This window comes from Mauremys mutica, chromosome 12 (genome assembly GCF_020497125.1).
Source record: "Mauremys mutica isolate MM-2020 ecotype Southern chromosome 12, ASM2049712v1, whole genome shotgun sequence".
NCBI lineage: Eukaryota > Metazoa > Chordata > Testudines > Geoemydidae > Mauremys > Mauremys mutica.
Window position 1 is genome coordinate 15,702,588 of NC_059083.1, and position 22,875 is coordinate 15,725,462.

General features: G+C 49.9%; 1 protein-coding gene across 1 annotated transcript; it reads right to left on the reverse strand.

Moving 5' to 3' along the window:
* Positions 1-7,937: 7,937 nt before the first annotated feature.
* On the reverse strand, positions 7,938-15,056 carry LOC123345758 (zinc finger protein RFP-like). The gene is made up of 7 exons (XM_044982808.1): positions 14,634-15,056; positions 13,097-13,192; positions 12,007-12,237; positions 11,585-11,607; positions 11,167-11,282; positions 9,901-9,933; positions 7,938-8,941 (listed from the first exon to the last, which is right to left on the reverse strand). The coding sequence occupies exons 1-7, from the start codon at positions 15,054-15,056 to the stop codon at positions 8,424-8,426; spliced, it is 1,440 nt and encodes a 479-aa protein (XP_044838743.1). The 3' UTR covers positions 7,938-8,423.
* Positions 15,057-22,875: the final 7,819 nt, after the last annotated feature.

Sequence of the window (22,875 nt, forward strand, 5' to 3'; positions counted from 1 at the left end):
TGACATCACTTGTCGATGGCAAGCGGTGTCATCGAGAGGCGTCCCCACTACAATGCTGCTGTAATTTGGCGGCATTTTGGCGTGTGCTGTCCTGGGGTCCAGGATGTGGGCATTGGGGACCACTAATTTATCCTCTCAGTGAGGCTAGAAGAAGCTGATGGGAGGCGGGGAGGGGGCAACTGAAATTTTCTATGTTTGGCTTTTCACAAGCAGTTAACTTTGCTATAACTTGTATTAAGCAGTCTTTTTTCTACTACTGTCTTGTTTAAGAACCATCAGATGGTGATGTGGGTGTCCTCACTGCAGGACACTCTGCTCTCTCAGGCTCGTGGCTGACTATAAATGATAAACTCAGCAGGCACATGTCTCTGCTCCTCAGCTGAGAACAATTTGTGGTAAACCTTGAATTTAAAAAAAAAAAGCCTTCCAGTGCTTGCTTTTGAGAAGTCCTTGAAATAGCATCAATGAGAGAGGTACACCTGCAGCCCAAAGAAATTCATTTAATTTTGTGTTAATTCAAATCATTTTAACAGAAACCCAAGAAATACACCCAATCTTTCTGGACCAAAGATGGGAATCAAAATCCGCTATTTCCACTGGACAAAATGGATCCTGTTATTTCCCCTATCACAATAGAAGGGGATTCCAGCCCAGCGAAGTATTAAAAGGGCTCTGCTCTGCTTTGTGGTTATGTGAGGATGAAGGATTGCTGCTCTAAGTAGCTGTGCCTTATGCCCAACAAGGGGAAAGCAGGAGCAACCCTTGCACCTGTAATGGGGAGTGTCTGTGCTTTGCACTCATGTGTGCAGAAGATGGAGCTGGGTGAGATCTTAGATCAGGCTAGAAAGGAGGGAGAGGCCCCTAAAGCACCACCTGTGAATCCCTATCAGCAAAGGGGATGGTCTTAGGAAGCAGGGGTAGCTGGACGGTTATGGGTCTGAGCAGCTTTGCTACAGAGTGCAGTACGCCCTCCTCCCTGCACTGGCACAGTTACTTTTGTACTGGGTTCTACCATCTGAACCTTTATTTATATAAGACTAAATGACACTTTGCCTCCCCTCCCAAATAAATAGCCACAAAACAGTCACAAATTTTATGCCAACGCAAAGTTTATTAGTAATAAATTGGTAGGGAAATGCCTCCATCTGCTGCCATTTAGCAAGGTGTACATTTAAGAGTAGAATGCAAAAGGGAAGCTTAGTTTTACGAAGAGGGAAAATATAGCAAGAGAAAGGATGGTTCTGTAGTCAAGGGAGTGCACCTAGGTTCAGGGCTTAGCCCTGCTCCAGATTCCCCTCTATGTGTAGTAGAGAAATCACTTGATTGCTCGGAGGGATGGGATGCATCGATGGTCGGGGCATTAGTCTAGGGAGACCTGGGGTCAGTTCTCTGCTCTGTCCTGTGTCTGACCTTGGGCAAGTGATGACTCGAGGCTTGTCCGGGTGGTGAAGTGGACTGACAGGACCACAGAGGTATAATTGTTTTGGGACACAAAATAAAATCACTTTTATTCAGGAATAAAGCATCCATGTGGGTATAGTTCTGCCAGTCAATGTCCCTGCATTGTCAAGTATAGCTCTGCCTCAGTTCCACATCTGTAAAATGGGGCTATTTTCACTTCTCTAAACGACGGGGGTTCTCTGAGGATAAATGAGTTAAATGTTGTGACATGCTCAGGTAGTATGGGGGGGCACATAAGGACCACAGATAGACATTAAAGGGCAGGTCCCCAACTGGTGTAAATCAGTGTGGCTCCATTGCAATGAGATACTGGGGGTCCAGATATCTATCTAAGATAGATAGAAGATGGTGCCCCACCTAACAAATGGCCTTTTCCCCACTCTTTATCTTGTTGATTGCAGACTCTTCAAGGTACAGACCAGGGGTTCTCAAACTGGGGGTTGGGACCCCTCAGCAGGTCGTGAGGTTATTACATGTGGTGGGGTCACAAGCTGTCAGCCTTCACCCCAAACCCCACCTTGCCTCCAGCATTTATAGTGGTGTTAAATATATTTAAGTGTTTTTAATTTATAAGGGGGTGTCGCACTCAGAGGCTTGCTGTGTGAAAGGAGTCATCGGAACAGAAGTTTGAGAATCACTGGCCTAGACTGGTTTCAGAACAGCAGCCGTCTTAGGGTATGTCTACACTACAAGAGTAGTTCGATTTAACTTAGGTCGACTTTGTGGATTCGACCTTATGAAGTCGAATTTGTGTATCCACACTAAGGACGCTAATTCGACTTTGTGAGTCCACACTAACGGGGCAAGCGTCGACATTGGAAGCGGTGCATTCTGGGCAGCTATCCCACAGTTCCCGCAGTCCCTGCTTCCCATTGGAATGCTGGGTAGAGCCCCCAATGCCTGCTGGGGGAAAAATGTGTCGAGGGTGGTTTTGGGTAACTGTCGTCATTCAACCGTCACTCCCGCCCTCCCTCCCTGAAAGCGCCGGCGGGAAATCTGCGCACTTTTCTGGTCAGTGACAGCGCGGACACCACAGCACTGCGAGCAGGGAGCCCGCTGCGATCATCGCTGCACTTATGGCTGTTGTCAACTCCTCACACCTTATCGTCCACCTCTTCCACAGTCAGCTGCTGAGAAATCGGGCGAGGAGGCTCCGGCAGCGCGGTGAGGACGTGAAGTGTCAGAGTGACACAGACCTCTCACAAAGCACGGGACCCCGCGCCGCGGAGATCATGGTGGCAATGGGTCACGTTCATACTATGGGACGGCGATTCTGGGCCCGGGAAACAAGCATGGACTGGTGGGACCGCATAGTGCTGCAGGTCTGGGATGAATCACAGTGGCTGCGAAACTTCAGGATGCGTAAGGGCACTTTCCTTGAACTCTGTGACTTGCTGTCCCCTGCCCTGAAGCGCCAGGACACCCGGATGCGAGCAGCCCTGAGTGTGCAGAAGCGAGTGGCCATAGCCCTCTGGAAACTTGCAACGCCAGACAGCTACCGGTCAGTGGCGAACCACTTTGGCGTGGGCAAATCTACCGTGGGGGTTGCTGTGATTGAAGTAGCCCACGCAATCGTTGAGCAACTGCTCTCAAAGGTAGTGACTCTCGGAAACGTCCAGGACATCATAGATGGCTTTGCCGTGATGGGATTCCCAAACTGCGGTGGGGCTATAGATGGGACTCACATCCCTATCCTGGCACCAGCACACCAGGCCAGCGAGTACATTAACCGAAAGGGCTACTTTTCAATGGTGCTGCAAGCACTGGTAGACCATAGGGGACGTTTTACCAACATCTACGTCGGGTGGCCGGGCAAGGTTCATGACGCACGTGTTTTCAGGAACTCTTGTCTGTTTAGACGCCTGCAGGAAGGTAGTTTCTTCCTGGACCACAAAATAACTGTTGGGGATGTGGAGATGCCTACAGTGATCCTCGGGGACCCAGCCTACCCACTAATGCCCTGGCTCATGAAGCCCTATACAGGCGCCCTGGACAGTGACAAGGAGCTCTTCAACTACCGGCTGAGCAAGTGCAGAATGGTGGTGGAGTGTGCTTTCGGACGTCTCAAGGGGAGATGGAGGAGCTTATTGACTCGCTCGGATCTCAGCGAAACCAATATCCCCGTTGTTATTGCAGCTTGCTGTGTGCTCCACAATCTCTGTGAGAGCAAGGGGGAGACCTTTATGGCGGGATGGGAGGTTGAGGCAAATCGCCTGGCTGCTGATTACGCTCAGCCAGACACCCGTGCGATTAGAAGAGCCCAGCGGGAAGCGCTGTGCATCCGGGAGGCTTTGAAAGCTAGGTTCCTCAGAGAGCAGGGTAACCTATGACTGTCCAGTCTCTTTACAGAGAAGCTGAACCTGCCCCTGTTTCAGTTAGTATTGACTTTTTTCAGCGGTTACATACCCCGTTCACCAGGTTTCCCCCCTTCCAACAGACGTTTAAAAATAAAGTTATTGGAACATTTTTTATTAACAAAGTTTTCTTTACTAACGAATTTGCGTTAAAGGGTTCAAACAGGGATGCAGACTGTGGTGGGTACGGTGTGCAGTGATGTACAGACCGCTTCTACACTCGAGGAATGATAGGCTCCTGCTCCTACAGCGGTCTCTGGGGGGAGGACGGTTACAGGAGGGTGTGCAGGAAGGGGTGGGTTTGCAGGAAGGGGTGAGGGGTGTGTGGGAAGGGTGAGTAGGTGTAGGGGGATGATGGCTCTGGCTGGGGCTCAGGGCATCAGAGAGGCTCATGGCTAGGGTGGAAGGGCATGGTAAGGGCAGCCTGCCTTGCCATTTGTGGATGCCAGGCGCTCGGACCCTGGGGCAGCAGACACCTCCCAGACTGACCTGGGGCAGCAGACACCTCCCAGAGTGACCCGGGTGCCTAGTGACTGCACTCTGTGTGTGACCTGCTGTTGATCCTGCCCCCATGTCTGTACTCTGGTAATGGTGGCTGTCCTATGCAATTAACAAACCCCTATCTCCCCTTCACACAGTCTTCTGCAAAGAAACATGACGGAAACAGTAATGAACAGCAAACTATTTTTAATACTCAACTACACAGTTGGGGGATGAAACTGGGATTTTGGATCGGGTGAGCCAGGAAGGGAAGCAATTCTCATACTTTAGGGAATGAGAGCTGTTTGTTACATGAGCGCTCTGCTGGGGTGGAGTGACAGTTTTCACGGCCCCTAGCGCCCCTCCTTCTTGTGATTTTGGGTGAGGGGGGGACAGGACTTTGTGGCAGGGGAGGGCGGTTGCAGATACAGTTCAGGGGGGCTCTCTCCTCCTGCCTGCGGTCCTGCAGAACATCCACAAGGCGCCGGAGCGTGTCCGTTTGCTCCCTCATTAGTCCAAGCAGCGTCTGAGTCGCCTGCTGGTCTTCCTGCCGCCACCTGTCCTCCCGTTCGCTGTGTGAGCGCTGCTGCTGAGAGAGGGTCTCCCTCCACTGGCTCTGCTGGGCCACCTCGGCTCTGGAGCAGGCCATCAGTTCAGCGAACATCTTGTCCCAAGTCTTTTTCTTTCGCTGCCTAATCTGCACCAGCCTCTGTGAGGGGGATGCCGGGGCAGGTCGGGAAACAGCCACAGCTGTGTGATGGGAAAAAGGAAGTGATTTCCTTGCAAAGATACATGTTTGCGAACACTGAACACAGTCTAGTCTGTTTCTGTGAACAAGACCATACACGGCACCTATCTCATGCGCTCTCAGGACAAGTTCGAACTTTCGGCATTCGCTTTCATTGCCTGGGGTCTTGCACTGGAGATCAGACAAGCGGGGCAGGACAGCAGAATCCGTGTAGCAGCCAGGCCTGGTAAGCCGTAAACTTTAGGCTGCTTAACAGTTAATGGATAGCAGTGCCCTCCTGCTGCAGGCAATCTGGAAAGCATAAAGTCTGACCCTGTTCCACCCCCTCGCGGCTGTCCCTGGGAAAGATCCCTGTATGCTTTCCCTCTGCAGCCTCCACCACGTGGCTGTTAAACGACGGTCATTGTTATGCAAAGGAAAAGTCAAGCATTCCCAATAGTAACATTACACTAATTCCCCTAATTAGATGCTGCAGTCGCCGAGCGAGATCACCCTGAGGCGGGTCACTAAGAGAGACAGAGAGCGCATGCTGCATGAAAGCCTGCACAGACCAGGGCCCTATGCTGCCATGCTCGTCGAGGCAATGCTCCCACTGTACCTGAGGATAGCCTGGCGCGGAAGAGTGTGCTTCCACAGAGCACCCAATAAGGCACCTCTCCCCAGGAACCTCCTGCGGAGGCTTTTCGAGTACCTCTCAGAGAGCTTCGTAGAACTGTCCCAAGAGGATTTCTGTTCTATCCCCATATGCATTGACCTTCTTTTCATATAGTTTTTATTCCTGTTTTTTTAAAAATAAATGTTTACATGTTTATAGCACTTACCGACTGATCCTTCCCCTGATTCAGAGTCCGGGTTAACGGCCGGGGAGGGTTGGTAGGGGATCTCTGTGAGGCTGATGAAGAGATCCTGGCTGTCGGGGAAAGCAGTATTGTAAGCGCTGGCGCCTGCCTCGTCCTCCACAAACCCTTCCTCATCTTCCCCATCCACGAACATCGCCAAGAAACAGCCCGTCGACACTATCCCATCCTCAGAGTCCACGGTCACTGGTGGGGCAGTGGTGGCAGACCCACCGAGAATGGCATGCAGTGCCTCGTAGAAGCGGCATGTCTGGGGCTGGGCTCCAGAGCGTCTGTTTGCCGCTTTGATTTTTTGGTAGCCTTGTCTCAGGTCCTTGATTTTCACGCGGCACTGCGTTGCATCCCGGCTGTATCCTCTGAGTGCCATGGCTTTGGAGACCTTCTCGTAGGTCTTTGCATTCCGTTTTTTGGAGCGCAGCTCCGAAAGCACAGACTCATCGCCCCACACAGCGATCAGATCCAAGACTTCCCGGTCAGTCCATGCTGGGGCCCTCTTTCTACTCTGAGATTGCATGGACCCCTCTGCTGGAGAGCTCTGCATCGTTGCCGGTGCTGCTGAGCTCGCCCTGATGTCCAACCAGGAATTGAGATTCAAACTGGCCAGACAGGAAAAGGAATTCAAATTTTCCCGGGGCTTTTCCTGTATGGCTGATCAGAACATCTGAGCTTGGACTGCTGTCCAGAGCGTCAACACAGTGGTGCACTGTGGGATAGCTCCCGGAGATACTAAGGTCGATTTCCGTCCACACATAGGCTAACTCGACATAGCCATGTCGAATTTAGCGCTACTCCCCTCGTCGGGGTGGAGTACCGAATTCGAACTAAAGAGCCCTCTAGGTCGAACTAATTAGCTTCCTGGTGTGGACGGTTGCACGGTTAAATCGAATTAACGCTGCTAAATTTGACATAAACTCCTAGTGTAGACCAGGCCTTAGTCTGTATCTGCAAAAAGAACAGGAGTACTTGTGGCTCCTTAGAGACTAACACATTTATTTCAGCATGAGCTTTCATGGGCTACAGCCCACTTCTTCGCATGCCTAGAACAGAACACACAGACAGGAGATATTTATACATACAGAGAACATGAAAAGATGGAAGCAGCCCTACCAACTGTAAGAGGCCAATCAATTGAGATGAGCTATCGTCAGCAGGAGAAAAAAAACCTTTGAAGTGATAATCGAGATGACCCATAGAAGGTGTGAGGAGAACTTAACATGGGGAAATAGATTCAATTAGTGTAATGACCCTACCATTCCCAGTCTCTGTTTAAACCTAAGTTAATTGTCTCTAATTTGCATATTAATTCGAGTTCAACAGTCTCTCTTTGGAGTCTGTTTTTGAAGACTTTTTGTTGAAAAATTGCCACCTTCAAGTCTGTCACTGAATGGTTAAAAAGGCTGAAGTGTTCTCCCACTGGTTTTTGAATGTTATGATTCCTAATGTCAGATTTGTGTCCATTTATTCTTTTGCATAGAGACTGTCCGGTTTGGCCAATGTCCATGGCAGAGGGGCATTGCTGGCACATGATGGCATATATCACATTGGTAGATGTGCAGGTGAACGAGCCTCTGATGGTGTGGCTAATGTGGTTAGGTCCTATGATGGTGTCCCCTGAATAGATATGTGGACAGAGTTGGCATTGGGCTTTGTTGCAAGGATAGGTTCCTGGGTTAGTGTTTATGTTGTATGGTGTGTGGTTGCTGGTGAGTATTCACTCTAGGTTGGAGGCTGTCTGTAAGCGAGGACTAGCCTGTCTCCCAAGATCTGTGAGAGTGAGGGATCATCTGGCATAGACTGTTTCATACTCTGTGCCATAGGTGCCAACTTTCCCTGGTGCTGGTGGGTACTTGCGTGCCCCTGTCCCGCCCCCATTCCAACCCTTCACCAAAGTTCCTGCCCCCTCTCTGCCCCATTGGATCCCTTCCCCAAATCCCGGCCCTGCCTCTTCCCCGAGCGCTCCACATTCCCCCTCCCTCCCAGCGCTTGCTGCGCGAATCAGCTATTTTGCGTCACAAGCGCTGGGAGCAAGGGGGGGAAAAGCGGGCACCCGGCACCCTCAGGGGAGGAGGAGGAGGCGGAGATCAGCACCCACCAATTTTTTCACCATGGGTGCTCCAGCCCCAGAGCACCCACAGAGTCGGTACCTATGCTCTGTACAATGGATTCCTGATCTCAGCTGGGCAGGGACTCTTTCTCCCTGTCTGTGCAGTGCCCGGCACAACAGGGCCCTGATCTCAGCTGGGGCCTGTAGGTGCTGAAGTACTGTGGACACGTACATATTCATCTTTAAATCTCCCCTGTGATCTGCATGCCAGGGCTCCTCCAGACGTCTCTCATAGTGTGGTGCACATCCTAATTGATTGTTTACTTCACCAGCTTTTTATTTATCATTCTGAGGACCATCTTCTCCCCCACTGGTGACAAAACCATCCCTGAGGCAACCATACTGATTGCTTCTATGGAAAAGCCCTATTACTAATGTATGTAGGACCAAGGCCAATCTGGGATGGTTTATCCTGTGTCTCAGGGGCACAGTTTGATCTGGGAGCCTGTACTCAGCAGCTCAAAGAACGGGCGGATTTTCTCCCCCACAAAAGGGGCTGGTGGGAAAGTGAAGATCGGGGCCTCGTTGCCAGCATCATAAAACGCCACCAACCCCCCTTCATAGTCCACATAAATCCGGATCCTCCTAGGGACCCCATGTAGATACAAAGGAGTTTCAGGGCAGGTGAGGGCCCAGTGCTGTTCCCAGTATTTCCGCACGGCCCAGACCCTCTGCTCCGGTGTAAACGTGCTCGCGCCTTTCCTCTTAACAGGCTCCAGGGCTACTCCCACGACCCAGACTGCCCCTTCTCCAACTTCCACCTCCCAGGAATGCCTCCCAGAGGCAAAGCCCTCAGAGGCCAGCACGCAGGGAGCAGGGTCAAATCTCTCGGGATGGTCGGGCAGATCCTGCCAGGCGACTCCCCAGTGCACACTTTTGCCATCCGCGGACACGGCGAGCCAGGGATTTGCCGTGTCTGGATCCAGAGTCACTTCAGCTGCAAAGAGAGAGAATTAAAAAAATCCGTGTTGGAGGCAGAGCTCACCTGCGGGGCAAGGTTTGCTTCAACATGCAGCACAGCAAGGGCTGTCTCATGCCTTAGGTTCTGCTGCCATCTTGTGGCCACTCGCGGTAATTTGTTACAGCCCCTCTCCGAGCCTATTTTCCATTTTCCCCCCTCACCCATTTTTTTTCCTCTGATCAACTTCTGTCCTTCAAATCACAGATACAATTTCCTTTCCCGTCCGATCTGATTGTTAAACAGTAACTGAGTCAGTCGTAAAATGGGCCCTGCCTGTCTGGAAGCATCACCAAACCCAAACATTCAGACGTGAATCAGCCCAACCCCAATCAATGGGATTTTCTTTTAAAAATAATCATGGGGTTCTTGCTGTCTTCCTCCTCCTTTCTGAGCCTTTAAGATGCCTGGTGGTCATATTTTCAGGGGTGGAGTTTCTCTGCAGCCACAAGGGCTAGAATTTTTTTTTAAAATAGTAAATGAAAATGAGATTTTTCCCATAATCACTTGAGTCCAAGAGCTGGATCTTAAAAATACACCAACTCCATGAGACATGAGATTAAAATCACAGGAGTTGACAATAACGTAGTAGCTAGTAGTAACCCCCTGCAGTGGGTATTGCTTAGAATCACAGAACAGTAGGACTGGAAAGGACCTCGGCAGGTCTTCTACTCCAGTCCCCTGCACTCAAGGCAGGACCAAACATTATCTAGAGTCGACCATCCCTGACAGGTGTCTGTCCAACCTGCTCTTAAAAATCTCCAATGACAGAGATTCCTAGAGGCTCTGGCAGTGCGAGGTCCTTTTTGTAGCCCTGACTCCAGCAATCAGTTTGATTCCTGCTGCTTCTGATGTCCCAAAACAAACGTGTTCTCCTCACATCAGGAAAACAGTCCCATCAATAATGCCAGTGTCCCAACGACCCCTTAGAAATTTACCTCTGTCCGGTTTCGGTTCAGGCAACAGATTCACTAAAGGAAGAAGAGCAGAGAGGAGATCAGATTTTGTCGATGACTATCATGGACTTAGTCACAAGAGGGGAACGAGGGGCTGGACAGAGGAAGAGACAGCACTGAAAACCTACTGACAAATCTTTCTAGTGACTTGAAATTTTATATGGGCTAGTTAAGAAACCACATGTAGCCAGTGATTTTAGTTTATTGTTCATTTATTGTGTGATGGTATAACTAGCATATTATATATAATCGTTGTATGTTGGAGTTAAATTGTACAATTATAGACTTATAGATTGATTAGTAGTTAGAAGGGATAATTATGTCTTATCTAAGTACGTAGGGCTGAAACACAAGGCCTACCGGCTGAGGCCTGTAAGATTTTAGCTTAACCATACTAGGCTGTAGAGTTAAGAAATGGTATAATATATATAAGTAAGTGACCAAAGAATAACCTGATGCCCTAAGATTACGGGAAAAGATGTATCAATGAGCGATGTTGCAAAAAATTAACGGTAAAAGTAATTTTTTGCTTACAAGATACTTGGTAGTCACTGTTTTCTAACCCCAGAGTGCACTATGTGCAGAAATGCTAATGAGGTATAGAAAGAATCACATTATAAAAAAGAGGGTGCCTGCATTAGGAAAATTGAGAGCTCCCTCTGGGAAATCCATCAGGAACCATCCCTCTATTGATGATCAATCCATGAGAGACCCATCAGACCCTAACACTATCTAGGAGGATGTGAGTATAACTATGTTTGTAACTTGTGCATAGGTCTGTATGGAATTTCTATATGCCTGGGTACTCATAACTTTAATGGTCACTTTAATAAAACGTGTAAATCAGACTAGCCCTTGTACTGGTGAATGTCTGTGTGGTCACTGCCCTTGGTCATTACGTGTTCCTAGAGACTGTAAAACTGAAGCAAGTAGCAGAGGTGACTTTCACTCTGTTAAGCTTGACACTGTAGCCGCCAGAGCCGAACCTACAGTGGTGTAATCCCACTTTATTAAATTCACTGTAAATAAAATAAAAGGCTACAGGCATTTAGGGTGATTTGGCTCTTTCACACTCACCCAATAAGAAAGAGACCTTGGGTCTGATTTGCCCCGGGTGTTAATCAAGACTAACCCCACCGGAGTCACTAGAATTAGGATGATGTGAAACCAGCGTCAGTGAAATCCGAATCAGACCAGCCCCTGTGTAAACACTCTCACGCCTCCTGAACTTCTCCAGCTCTCCGTTACCTTTCAGCTTCCTCAGCGCATCCTGGAGGAAAGCGAAATTTTGAGAAAACAACCAGAGTCTCCATTTCAGTTCAGGAGAAGCAGGCGCTGGAGCCTGGAATGTGCCCATCTCACATCTAGAGAGAGAGAGAGACCTGGGGTGTCACCAGCTGATGGCCCAACCCAGGCACCAGGGAGAACAGCTGGGACTGGAGCTGAGTTCTCAGAGTCACCTGACCCTAAGGTCTGGGCCAGTCTGGACTCTGGGGAAATGGCGGCAGCCCCAGGACATTGGGGATGGAGGGAAGATTAGAAGCTTCACGGGGAGACCGTCCCACCCGCTCCCTGCTGGGCCCTGAGGAGACATGTCCCTCACCTGGTGCCTGAGCCCCTTCCCAGCATTGGGAAGCACAAGGGGGAGTGAGAAGGAGCCACCTACCTGCTCAAAGTGCTTCTGACATCCTAGAGGAGAGAGAGAGAGAGAAACGGGGGCTCAGTGCCACATACTGGCTACCCACCCACCCTGCTCTGGAGGGGATTCGCTCTGCATCACAATCAGTCTGATGCCCAGTTCTCTGCATTCTGGATCCACACTCCCTGAAGGACTTCATCTCGTAGTTTCCATCAGTGGCTCTCTGATGGAGACCAGCGTTTGGGGTTTGGCCTTCGGGGGAATTTTCTTCCACTCCATTCAGGACAAAGGAAGATTTTTCTGCCCTCAAAGAACCAAATCATTTCCCTTTTGGGCTGCGCAGATGCAGAGCGCTGTTGGGACCAGTGACGCCCGGGGCCCTGCAACGGTGGCTTCGGGAGCCCTCCGTTCCTTGCCCGGGGCCTGGGGTGTCTCTTGCACAGTCTCACCTGCATGAATTCACTCGCAGGCTGCTCACACTTCTCCTCCATCTGCCCAATCAGGGCGTTGAGACAGGAAACCTCCTCGGTGAGTCGGCAGACGTTTTCATCCTTTCTGGCGGTGACCTCTTTCTCCAGCTCGTCCAGCCAGGCCAGAAAGAGACGCTCTTGTTCTTGCAGAAATGTGTGCAGTTTCTCAAATCGGTACCCCATCGTCTCCCGGTCAATTTCTATTTGTCTCTGTGATGGACAGGGACAGGCCAGGAACAGAGAGAGAGTCATGCAAACTGTCCATTGTCTGAAGTGTTCTTCAGGGTAATTGTAAAAGTAACTTGCAAGGAAGAAAAATGGGATTTAAGTTACTCTTTTTGTCTCAAATTGGGCCTCTGAAAAACTGAGATAACCAGTCACTGTTTAATGACCATGATTTAAATATTTAACGAAACCCTTTGCCCTCATTCTCCATTTCCTGGAGCAGTCTTCATTCCTTTAAAGCAAAAGATGATCTTTGCTTTACGAAGAGGAAATATTTAATGTCTCTAGACAACACGTCCTTAGTGCTTCAGTGTCACAAGTTATTTATATGGTTGCCATCACTGTAGTATTTGAAGAACACACAGTCTTTACTGTATTTATTTTCACAACACTCCTGTAAGGATAGAACCCAGGAGTCCTGACTCCCAGCTCGCATGCTCTCTAGCCACAAGACGCTGCTCCCCTCCGCAGCTAAAAATGAACCCAGGTGTCCTGACTTCCAGCTTCCCCTGCTCTAACCACTAGATACCACTCCCCTCCCAGAGTCAGGAATGGAACCCAGGAATTCGAACTCCCAGACCTCCCCTGATCTACCCAGTAGATGCCACTCCCCTCCCAGAACAGGGAAGTTCTATTCTCCCCAGGCTACAGATGGGTAAACTGAGGCACAGAGCAACTCAATGACTGTCCAAAACCACCCAGGGAGTCCGGGCAGAGCAGGTCAATGAACCCAGCTCTCCTGTATCCCAGGCTTAGCATCCTAACCACTGAATCATCCTTCCTCTTCTCACATGGGAACTTCCCTGTGTGAATTTGCTGGCTACAGGATACCAGTGGCAGTTACCAGCAGTTCCTGCCTTTGCTCTTCTTCACGCGCTATGAGAGCTAGAATCTCTTCTCTCCCTTTCTCCAGAACATCCAGCCGTCTCCAGATTTGCTCCTGAAAGAATTGGAGAACAGAAGTTTGTGTTTAAAGACACTTAGTGAGAACAACTGGAAAACATGACCCAGACCAGTAGCCTGTGGGATGAGACTTCAGCTGCCCTTTGGTGAATGTTCTCATTTCCAGTAACAAACGTGTGGGTTATGACCAGTCCCATCACTCCATCCTAGTTCTGGATTCCACAACACAGAACCAAAATGACCCCCCTACCCTCATTCCTCCTTAGAGCAGACAACTTTTAACTTCCTGGCTATAATCTGAGAGGCAAGGTGGGTGAGGTAATATCTTTTCCTCCAGTGGCTCTCGACTTTTTCAGATGACCGTACCCCTTACAGGGGGCTGATTTGTCTGGCCTACCCCCAAGTTTCACCTCACTTAAAAACGACTTGCTCACAAAATCAGACCTAAAAATACAAAAGCGTCAGAGCCACTACTATAGCACCGGCTTCTGCGGCTGGGATTAAAAGGGCTCAGGGCTCCCCGCAGCTCCGGCGGCAGGGCTGGGGCCGGGATTTAAAGGGCTTGGAGCTCCCCGCCGCTGCGGAGAGTCTAGAGCCCTTTAAATCCCACCCGCAGCTTCGGCAGCTGGGCTGGGGCCGGGATTTAAAGGGCTCAGAGCTCCCCGCAGCCACGGGAGCTCCAGGCCCTTTAAATCCCAGCCCCAGCCTGGCAAGGCTCGGGGCTCCCAGCAGCTGCGGGAGCCTCGAGCCCTTTAAATCCCAGCTGGAGTTGCGGTCGGGATTTAAAGGGCCCGGAGCTCCATGGCGGCTGGAGCCCTGAGCCCTTTAATTTGCCCGTGAGCCCCTGGGGCTCCCAGCCACCTCTGCAGCTGGGAGGCCCTGGTTGATTTAAAGGCCCTGGGTCTCCCAGCCACAGCTGGTGCCCCAGGGCCTTTAAATCTTGAGAGGCCCCGCCTCTTCCAGATGAGGCCACGCCCCCCTCAGGACTCCAGCAGTACCGGTAAATCCTGTAAGTTACTTTCACCCCTGGTCCTGACTTCACTAGTGCTTTTTATGGAGCCTGTTGTAAAACTAGGCAAATCTCTAGATGAGTTGCTGTACCCCCTGGAAGACCTCTGCGTACCACTGGTTGAGAACCACTGGTTTATTGGGCCAAATGCCGTTGGCCAGAGAGACAAGCTTTCCAGCTTCTGGAGAAAAGCTCTGCGTGAGCTCAGAAGCTTGTCTTTCTTGCAAGCAGAAGTTGGTCCAATAAAAGATTGGCCCTTTGGCCCTTTAATATCCTAGGACCACCACGACTACACCACCGCTGCATACAGCTATAATCACATGAGAACGGCCACACTGGGTCAGGCCAAAGGTCCATCCAGCCCAGTGTCCTGTCTTCCGACAGTGGCCAGTGCCAGGTACCCCAGAGGGAACGAACAGAACAGGGAATCATCAAGTGATTCACACTAGACAGACAAATTCCCTCTCACCTTGTACTCCTGGGCAGCCTCTTGAATGGGAACCACCGTGTGAGCTCTGTGCTCCCGGGATCTGTCGCACACCACACAGATGGGGGTTTGATCCTCCTCGCAGAACAGTTTCAGAGCCTCCTCGTGTTTCCCGCACACCCCGTCCCCTCCCAGCTTGGCCGGTTGTTGCTCATCCTTCAGCTGTCTGATGATTAGGTCTACGAGAGTCCCCAGCTGTCTGTTGGCCCGGAAGTTCCCCTGGGGAAAGATCTCCATGCAGCAGGGGCAGAAGACATCTGTATCCGATCCCTCCCAGCACTGGGTGATGCAGGCTCGGCAGAAATTGTGCCCGCAGTCTAGAGTCACCGGATCATTAAAATACTCCAGGCAGATGGGACAAGAAGCTTCATCCTCAAAAGTTTTTGCTGGATCGGCAGCAGCCATGACTCCGTCTGAGTGCCAAAGAGAATTTGTTTCATTTCCTTCTTCCCAGAAAAGGACTTAGCCTTTGTTAGCGACAGGGCGTTTCCCTGCCTGTAACATATTGCTCAAGTTTTTAGGGGGGGAGGCGAGGGTGCTCCCAACAAAACTGCTTTGTCAGCCCTGCTGCCCTTCCTTGCCCTCAGGAGAAAGCATAGTCCTTTGGCAATCTGCCTTTCTGGCAAACCCCGCCAAAAAGGTGGTGTTAATTTGGGTTAAAATAGCAGTGAAGAGAAGGCAACTCAGCTTTTAACTCCGCTCAGCAGCTGGCGTGAAAGCCTGTAGGGGATCCTGGGGCGGAATTCGAGTGGTTCACCCCAGTTAAAAGTGTCTTTGCTGGTGTTTCAACGAAGGCAGCGGTTCTCAGACTGGGGGTCAGGATCCCAAAGGGGGTCGCGAGCCCCTTTGATTGGGGGCACCAGGGCTGGCTTAGACTTGCTGGGATCTGGGGCTGAAGCCAAAGCCTGAGGGCTTCAGCCCTGGGCAGCGGGGCTCAGGTTACAGGCTCCCCTGGAACAGAGCCCATGTCGCACCTCTCAGAGCATCGTGTGCTGCAGGGGGAGGTGTAGAGCCCCTTCCCCATAGGCGCTGACTCCGTGGGTGCTCCAGGGCTGGAGCACCTGGGGGAAAAAATAGTGGGTGCTCAGCACCCACCAGCTGCCCTGCCAATCACCCTCACCCCACCCCCAAGCGCTTCTGGCCTGCTAGTGATCAGCAGCACCTGGGAGGCACTGGGGTGGAGGGGGCAGGAAGAGGCAGGGGAGGGGCTTGGAGGGAGAGGTGGAGTGGGGGCAGGGCCAGGGGCAAAGCGGGGATCGAGCCCCCCCTGGAAACTCAGGAAGTCGGCACCTCTGCCCTTCCCCACATATTAAACCCGGCTTTTTAATAGGGATCTTGGCTCTCCACACTCCTGCCATGTTCTGCCTCCAACCCACCCTGGAGGGAATGGTGGAGGAGTTGGAGCAATGTCACATAATGAAATGACAGCTGGGGTGGGGGGAATTACCCCTGTAGACAAAGTTTTTCCCCCACACACAGACTCACAGAAAGGTCTGCAACCCCACAGAACTGGCAGCTGTGGAATCTGCAGTCCTCAAAGCAGGGGAAATACCCCCTCAAGGAGATTTCCCAGATGGCTTTCAAGGCCTTTTTTATTCAGTTATTCAAGACAAGGGGCTCTGGGAGTTTGAGAAACTAAATTCTACTTTATTATTTCAAAGCAAGAAATCAGGTAGAACATCTCTCCCAACCCAGCGCCCAGCCCAGCAAATTGCATCTTCTGGTCCCTGCAGCACCAGCGCAACATTTCCGAGTTGGTAGAAAAGTGCAGAGAATCTGTGGGAGATGCCAGGATCCTGTCACCCCAACAAATGCTCCCAGCGCAGGAAATCCAGGCGCTCAGGTTGAACGGGAGCCAGAGGACAGGGAGTGTTTCCCTCATTCCCATTCAAGCTGATGCTGTAGATGGGGAAGGGGTCACCAGATGGGTTTTCATGATCCTCAGCTCAGTGATGGGGTTGGCCCCATCAGGGCTGGCCAAGCCTGTTGATGTCCCAAGAGTCCTCCTCTACTCTGCACTGCCTTGTCCTCTTACAAATAGGGGATGACCCCTACCCCTCCGGCCTATCACTACGCTTGGAGTGTCGTTCATATCCCTTTAGAATTCAGGGATGGCTTCACCCAATGTTCATAGGACATTTCCTGTCTCTTTCTGCCTTCAGGGCAGTGAGTTAACAGTTCTCCACCTCCCTATACGCTCTCTCCCCCTCCTGACTGAATTTCCCATCACTGCAGGGATCAGGCAGTAACTTCCTTCCCCAGTTCAGTCATGCTTCTCACCCTGTGACTCTCACACTGGTCCAGCCGGGTTCGCGCAGAATCGTAGAATATCAGGGTTAGAAGGGACCTCAGGAGGTCATCTAGTCCAACCCCCTGCTCAAAGCAGGACCAATCACCAACTAAATCATTCCAGCCAGGGCTTTGTCAAGCCTGACCTTAAAAACCTCTAAGGAAGGAGATTCCACCACCTCCCTAGGTAACCCATTCCAGTGCTTCACCACTGCTATCCCTCTCCCTATAACTCATAATTTTCCCACCACTCGAACACTATAATCTGATGGCAAAGGGTGAGGGAAAGGCAAAGATAAAGTAAGACAGGATTATTCTGGCAAATGGTCATTCGTCTTGTGATATCTTCAAGATACCTGCTCTACGCCTTGTCCAACAAAATTAAAATCCAAGGATGTGACCAAACAACCTTCAGTTCCTGCCCTCCCCGTGCCAGAATGTCTCCCGTCTGGTGTGCTGACTCCTACAATTTTCCTCCAGGACAAGAGAAATTACTGTAATTAAAAAAGGGTGAGTGTGGAGAAACATCTAGAATTGGAGGAAATTGTTATGCCAATATTCAATCATTGGCGGTAAAATGGCAAAGTTTGAAGAGATTTAATCTCCAGGTTCAAGAATGAAAGAGCAAGGAGTGATTTTAGATCAATATGTGATAATGTGAGAGGAAGTTGGAAAAATCAGAGGAGAGATGTCAACATCGGATAATGAGAGAAAAGGGGCAAACATCTGAGGGGATATTTAATCAATTATAAGTAATTAGGCACCAGTCCTGCAAAGATTTAGGGCAGGTCTACACTACAGCCAGGATCAAGGCTCTGAGATCGATCCACCGGTGGTCGATTTAGCGGGTCTAGTAAAGACCTGCCAAATCGGCTGCAGATCGCTCTCCAGTCGACCCCTGTACTCTATCCCCGACCAGAAGAGTAAGGTAAGTCGATGGGTGATTTTCTCTCATTGACCCCAGCAGGTTAGACCCTGCGATAACTTGACCTAAGGTACATCGGCTCCAGCTACGTTATTCACATCGCTAGAGTTGCGTAGCACAGGTCGACTTACCGCAGTAGTGTAGACGTACCCTTAGTCTTGTGCTTCATTTTATGCATAGTGAATAGTCCCCCTTGGGTGCAAGAGATTTCTCACTGTGAATAATTTTAAGCCTGCCTTCCCATGATCGGGGGGCAATATGGTGGGAAATTGGGCAACGTTTTTAGGGGACTTTATATCAGTCTTTGATAAATGGGGCTCAAACAAAGAATACACTGAATATTTCATAACATAATAGAAAAGTGGGAAGATCTATATTCCATATCTATATTCGATCAATGAACAGACAGTATTGATCTGCCCCGGCCTGCCTGTCACGCAATCAGCAGGAAGCCAGCGGTGATGTTGCTTTGACAGGGGAAGGGGAAAGGGAGACAGAAAAGGACAGATGCATGGGCTGGACATTTTGTTGGCCGCTGGTGGGTGGGTTGGAGAGGGCTGGATTGGGCTGTGTAATTTCCATCTGGGATACATGCTGTGCCATTCCTCTCCTCCAGTCCATCCGCGCCCTCATGCTGGAAGAAAACAGCCCCTGTGTTCCTGCCCCATTGGCACTTCAGGGCTCTCTCCCCAACCCTACCCACTTGCTCTGCACTGCCCTATCTCATCTGGCGTCCGAGACAACATTTTATCTCCATCCAAACAAAGAAGCCGGTGCCGTGACCCAGGGTGGGGAGCCCCTCCAATCAGAGGGTGGGAGGTGCTAAAGCAACATTTGAGAATTACAGGTCGCAATGACAAAACCTGAAGGGATTTAATATTAATATTGAATAATGGGAGAGGAAAAAGGTCACCATGTGAGGGGATTGTAGATCCATCCCTTATAAACAGAGGAGGAGCAGGAATGTGTGGAGATTTTGATTCAATATGTAATCATGAGAGAAAGTGGCAAAAGCTGAAGGGAATTTACATCAATACTCAATAAATAACTAGAAAACTGTACATCCCCTGGCCCTGCCAGGCCCATAGGACCAGGGCGATGCAGGGGAAGGGGTGGGGAGCTGGAGCCAGATGTTTCTGTGGCACTTTGGAGGGGGTGGCAGTGGGGAGGGGGCAGCAGCTGGGTTGGGGGAAAATGGGATTGGACAATCTCAAGTCAACCTTTTCTTTCGTGTACCCATCTGTGCCCCTACCCCGCCCTGTTCTTGGCAGAGAATTTATAGCCACAGTTTCACCCTATTTGTCGTCCTTTGGGGTGAAGGCAGCGGTGGGAAGGCAAGGAGTAGTAGGATTGCTACAAAGGACAGAGCTTTTTCGCCACCTTGGATTCTGCTTAGAGAAAGAGCGGCCCAGTCGCACATAGAGGATGGGGAGTAACCCCAACTCCTTATCGTGCTTTGTCTGGAGCAAAAACCAGTCAGTTAAGAGCTGATTGATTTTCCTATTAACACGTGGGAGCCACTGTTTCCTTAAATGGGGGAGTCTCCTTAAATATGGAGGCAACCGTTTGGTTCTCAGATGTCAGGGAGAAAGTTGATCATGGAGGAGTTTAATTCTCATGGAGGGAGGGGGGTAATTCATTCATCAATCCTTAGCGTTTAAGGCCAGACGTACCCCTGCTTGAGAACCACCACTTTAGAGTATTTGTTGTTGTTTTTTTTCCTTTTTTAAATTAATGTATTTAAATCTGTAGTTGGGTGGAGGGGATTCCCTGGGACTTCTAGTTCTCAATGCACGTGTTTCCCAGTCGTTAACCCATTGCATGGCAGCCACCCACCCTGTAGGGGAGATCATAGGAGAGGAAAGAGGAGGGGAAGGGGGTCTGCCTCTCCCAGATTTCACTTCCCGATGCAGAGGACACGTGTCTCAGGGACACTGACTTTACGTGTGATTTGTGTTGCAGATCTCTGGAGTGAAAGGGCAGAGAGAGAGAGAAGCATTAGGACAGGGTTCCTGCCGGTCACAGTTCTCTGTGTCATTGAGGGGGGTGGAGTATAGGGAGGGGGCGGTTTATTAGCTGTCCTATCCCTAGGGCTCTGGTTCTCGTTCAGACGGGGGAAGGCGGCACCAATCTGTTTCTGCTTCTCTTCCTGGGTCAGATCCTCCATTGCGAGCTGGGAGCCCGGACTGAGCAGCGGGAGGGGGCAGAGACCGGCATTAACCCCCCTCTGTGCCCAACCCAGGTGGGGACTTTCTCTGGTGGCTGGAACCGGGCTCTGCTGACCTCAGCTGGAGACTCCAGGTGATGAGAGAGAGAACTGGGGATGGGGGGCAGGAAAGTGACTCTGCACAAACAGGATCTGAGTTTGTTTGCAGCAATCAGAGGCGTCATTTTGGAAAAAAAAAAAAGCAGGGGGCCCAAAGTCCTGTCAGCTGATGGAGCATTATGTGTGATTACAGAGGGGTAGCCACGTTAGTCTGTAGCCACCAAAACAAATCGGTTAGTCTTTAAGGTGCCACCGGACTCCTCGTTGTATATGTGATTACAGTAGGACCTCAGAGTTACGAACTGACCTGTCAACCGCACGCCTCATTTGGAAGCGGAAATATGCCATCAAGCAGCAGCAGAGCCGAACAAAAAAAAGCCAATACAATACAGTGCCCTGTTTAAACGTAAATTACTTTAAAAAAATGAAAGGAAAGGGTTTGTTTTTTTTTAAAAATCTGACAAGGTAAGGAAACTCTTTCTGGGCTTGTTTCGTTTAAATTGAGATGGTGAAAAGCAGCCTTTTTCTTCTCCAGACTAACGTTTCAAAGCTGTATTCAGTCAATGTTCGGTTGTAAACTTTTTGAAAGAACAACCAGCGTTACGAACATTTCAGAGTTACGAACAACCTCCGTTCCTGGGGTGTTCGTAACTCTGAGGTTCTGCTGTATATTACATCATGCAAAGTTGGGATGGGGAGAGGGTTAAATTACACTTCTGACAGCAGTGAGTCGCTTCTCTCCTGCCTAGTATCTGCTCCAGGGTCCCAACTCAGGAGGAGAAATAGGTATGGGGTCGGGGGGGCCATGAACAGGTCCCAGTCTGTCTCTTTGTTCCTCAGAGGATGGGTTGTTAGGGAGGGAATGGATGAAACATAAGAGGTGTAGAGAAAAAGGAGTGAGTGGAGGAAGGGTGATAACAAAGGAGTTTCGTTGGAGGTTGTTATTTCCTTTAAAGATTGAATCCCTTTAGTGCCCATGCGATATTCCCCATTAAGTCCTTGGAGATGTGGAATACTCCTAGACTGATGGAGTTTAAGGGCAGAAAGGATTGCCAGATCATCCAGTCAGACCTGAACTGAAGTGAAGTGAGAGCCCAGCTGCGATATTGTGAACCTTGTTTTATTGTGTCGTTGTGAACGTGTACTTGTGTTTTAAGACTTGAAGAGTGTGAAATGGGCTAAAAGTGCAATAAAATAAAGTTTAACAAATGGGGAGTGGAGAGCGCCAAAGACTCACCTCGCCTGGGGCGCCATTGGGTCTCAGGCCGGCCCTGGTCTCAGGATTAGGACAAAGAAGGTCTAGGGTCGCAGGAGATGGAGAGGGTGAGAGCCATGATGGTGAAGCATTGCTCCAGTAGCCTCTCTCTGTTCTTCCATCTTTTCCTCTCAAAGCCTCTTTAAGGACCCCAAAAGGGAGTGATGGGTGGACTAGCCCATCCTCTTATTATTTTTCCCACCAATGAGGCCTAATGTATGTTCATTTAGTTAATTAATTTCCAGTTCCACATCTTCTGTTTTCACCAAGCAGGATTTCAACACAGTCCTTAGTTATATCAGGAGGCCTTTTCTGAAGACTAATTCAGTCTGTCTCCCTTTCGTACCTTTTTGCCGTCACCATTTATTATTATAGGTTATGGCGACATTCTGTGAACTTTCACATACTTTTTACAGTTGAGATCCCAATTTAGCATAAATCTGTGGGCCCAATTATCATAACAGCCCACCTCTCTCTTTTCTCTCTTTAATTATGAAATAATCATATAAAAATCTCTCACCTATTGACCTTTTTCGTTCTTGAATGATCAGATACTCTATAAAATCCCTGCAGATTTGACCCTTTTTTCTTGGTCCAGTTATCAAATGATTGTATACAATTCCCTTAGATTTTCTCCTTTGACTCTCCTTTATTGGATATTAATATCAAATCCTCTGCATTTTTGCCATTTGTCCCCCTGTAGTTCTCAAATATTGATAGACGCCCTTTCTCAGATTTGAGCGGGTTTTCCCACCCTTTTCTGACTGTAACAGCTTCGGGTTTAGGAGGGAAATGATTTCTCTGGCTCACTCCCCAGAAGGGATGTGGGAGACGGGGCCTAATTTACCTCAAATGGATTTAATACCCCTTTTATGTTTTGCCCCTTTTCGCTCATTCTCTGATATTAATTAAAACACCATCTCCTCAGACATTCTCAACTTCATCTCAATGGCATATTGATCTAAAACCGCTGCTTTCTACCCCTTTCTCCTTAATTTTTCTCCTCTCAGATCAAATCTCCTCACACTTTGCCACGTGCCCTCCATTTCTTGATTATTGATGTAAAAATCTCCTCAGAACTTGGATTCTCCCCACCTCTTTTTTGGCCAAGTTTGCCACTTGGCCGCCCCCGCCCTCCATCTCTGCTCCCCGTGTATCTGTGAGTCCCAGAGATGCCACTGATGACACACACACCAGTTAGCACTCGTGGGAGCTGATCTGGCTGTGAGAGCATGAAGGGCAGGCCACAATGAAGGGGATACTAGCAGGACCTCCCGTCCAGCTAGAGGAGAAAGGAGACGGAAAGGGAGAGAGAGACTGAACAGGGCAGCAGGAGCAATAAGTGGGGAGAGAGGTTCCCAGCTCCTAGACTGGCCCAGATCTATTCCCTGCACCATCCCTGGGCAGATTGAGTTCCTGGGAGCGAGGCGAGGAGCAGAGGGAGGAAAAGCCAATTTCTGGCTCTCCCAAGCCAGGACGCGCTGCCCCA

Excerpts from the sequence above, each read along its gene's own strand:
- LOC123345758 (XM_044982808.1), bottom strand. The coding sequence starts at position 15,056 with ATGGCTGCTGCCGATCCAGCAAAAACTTTTGAGGATGAAGCTTCTTGT. Across the intron at positions 13,193-14,633 it reads AGGCTGCCCAGGAGTACAAG|GAGCAAATCTGGAGACGGCT; the intron begins GTGAGAGGGAAT and ends CAATTCTTTCAG. Across the intron at positions 8,942-9,900 it reads TGAACCGAAACCGGACAGAG|CTGAAGTGACTCTGGATCCA; the intron begins GTAAATTTCTAA and ends CTCTCTTTGCAG.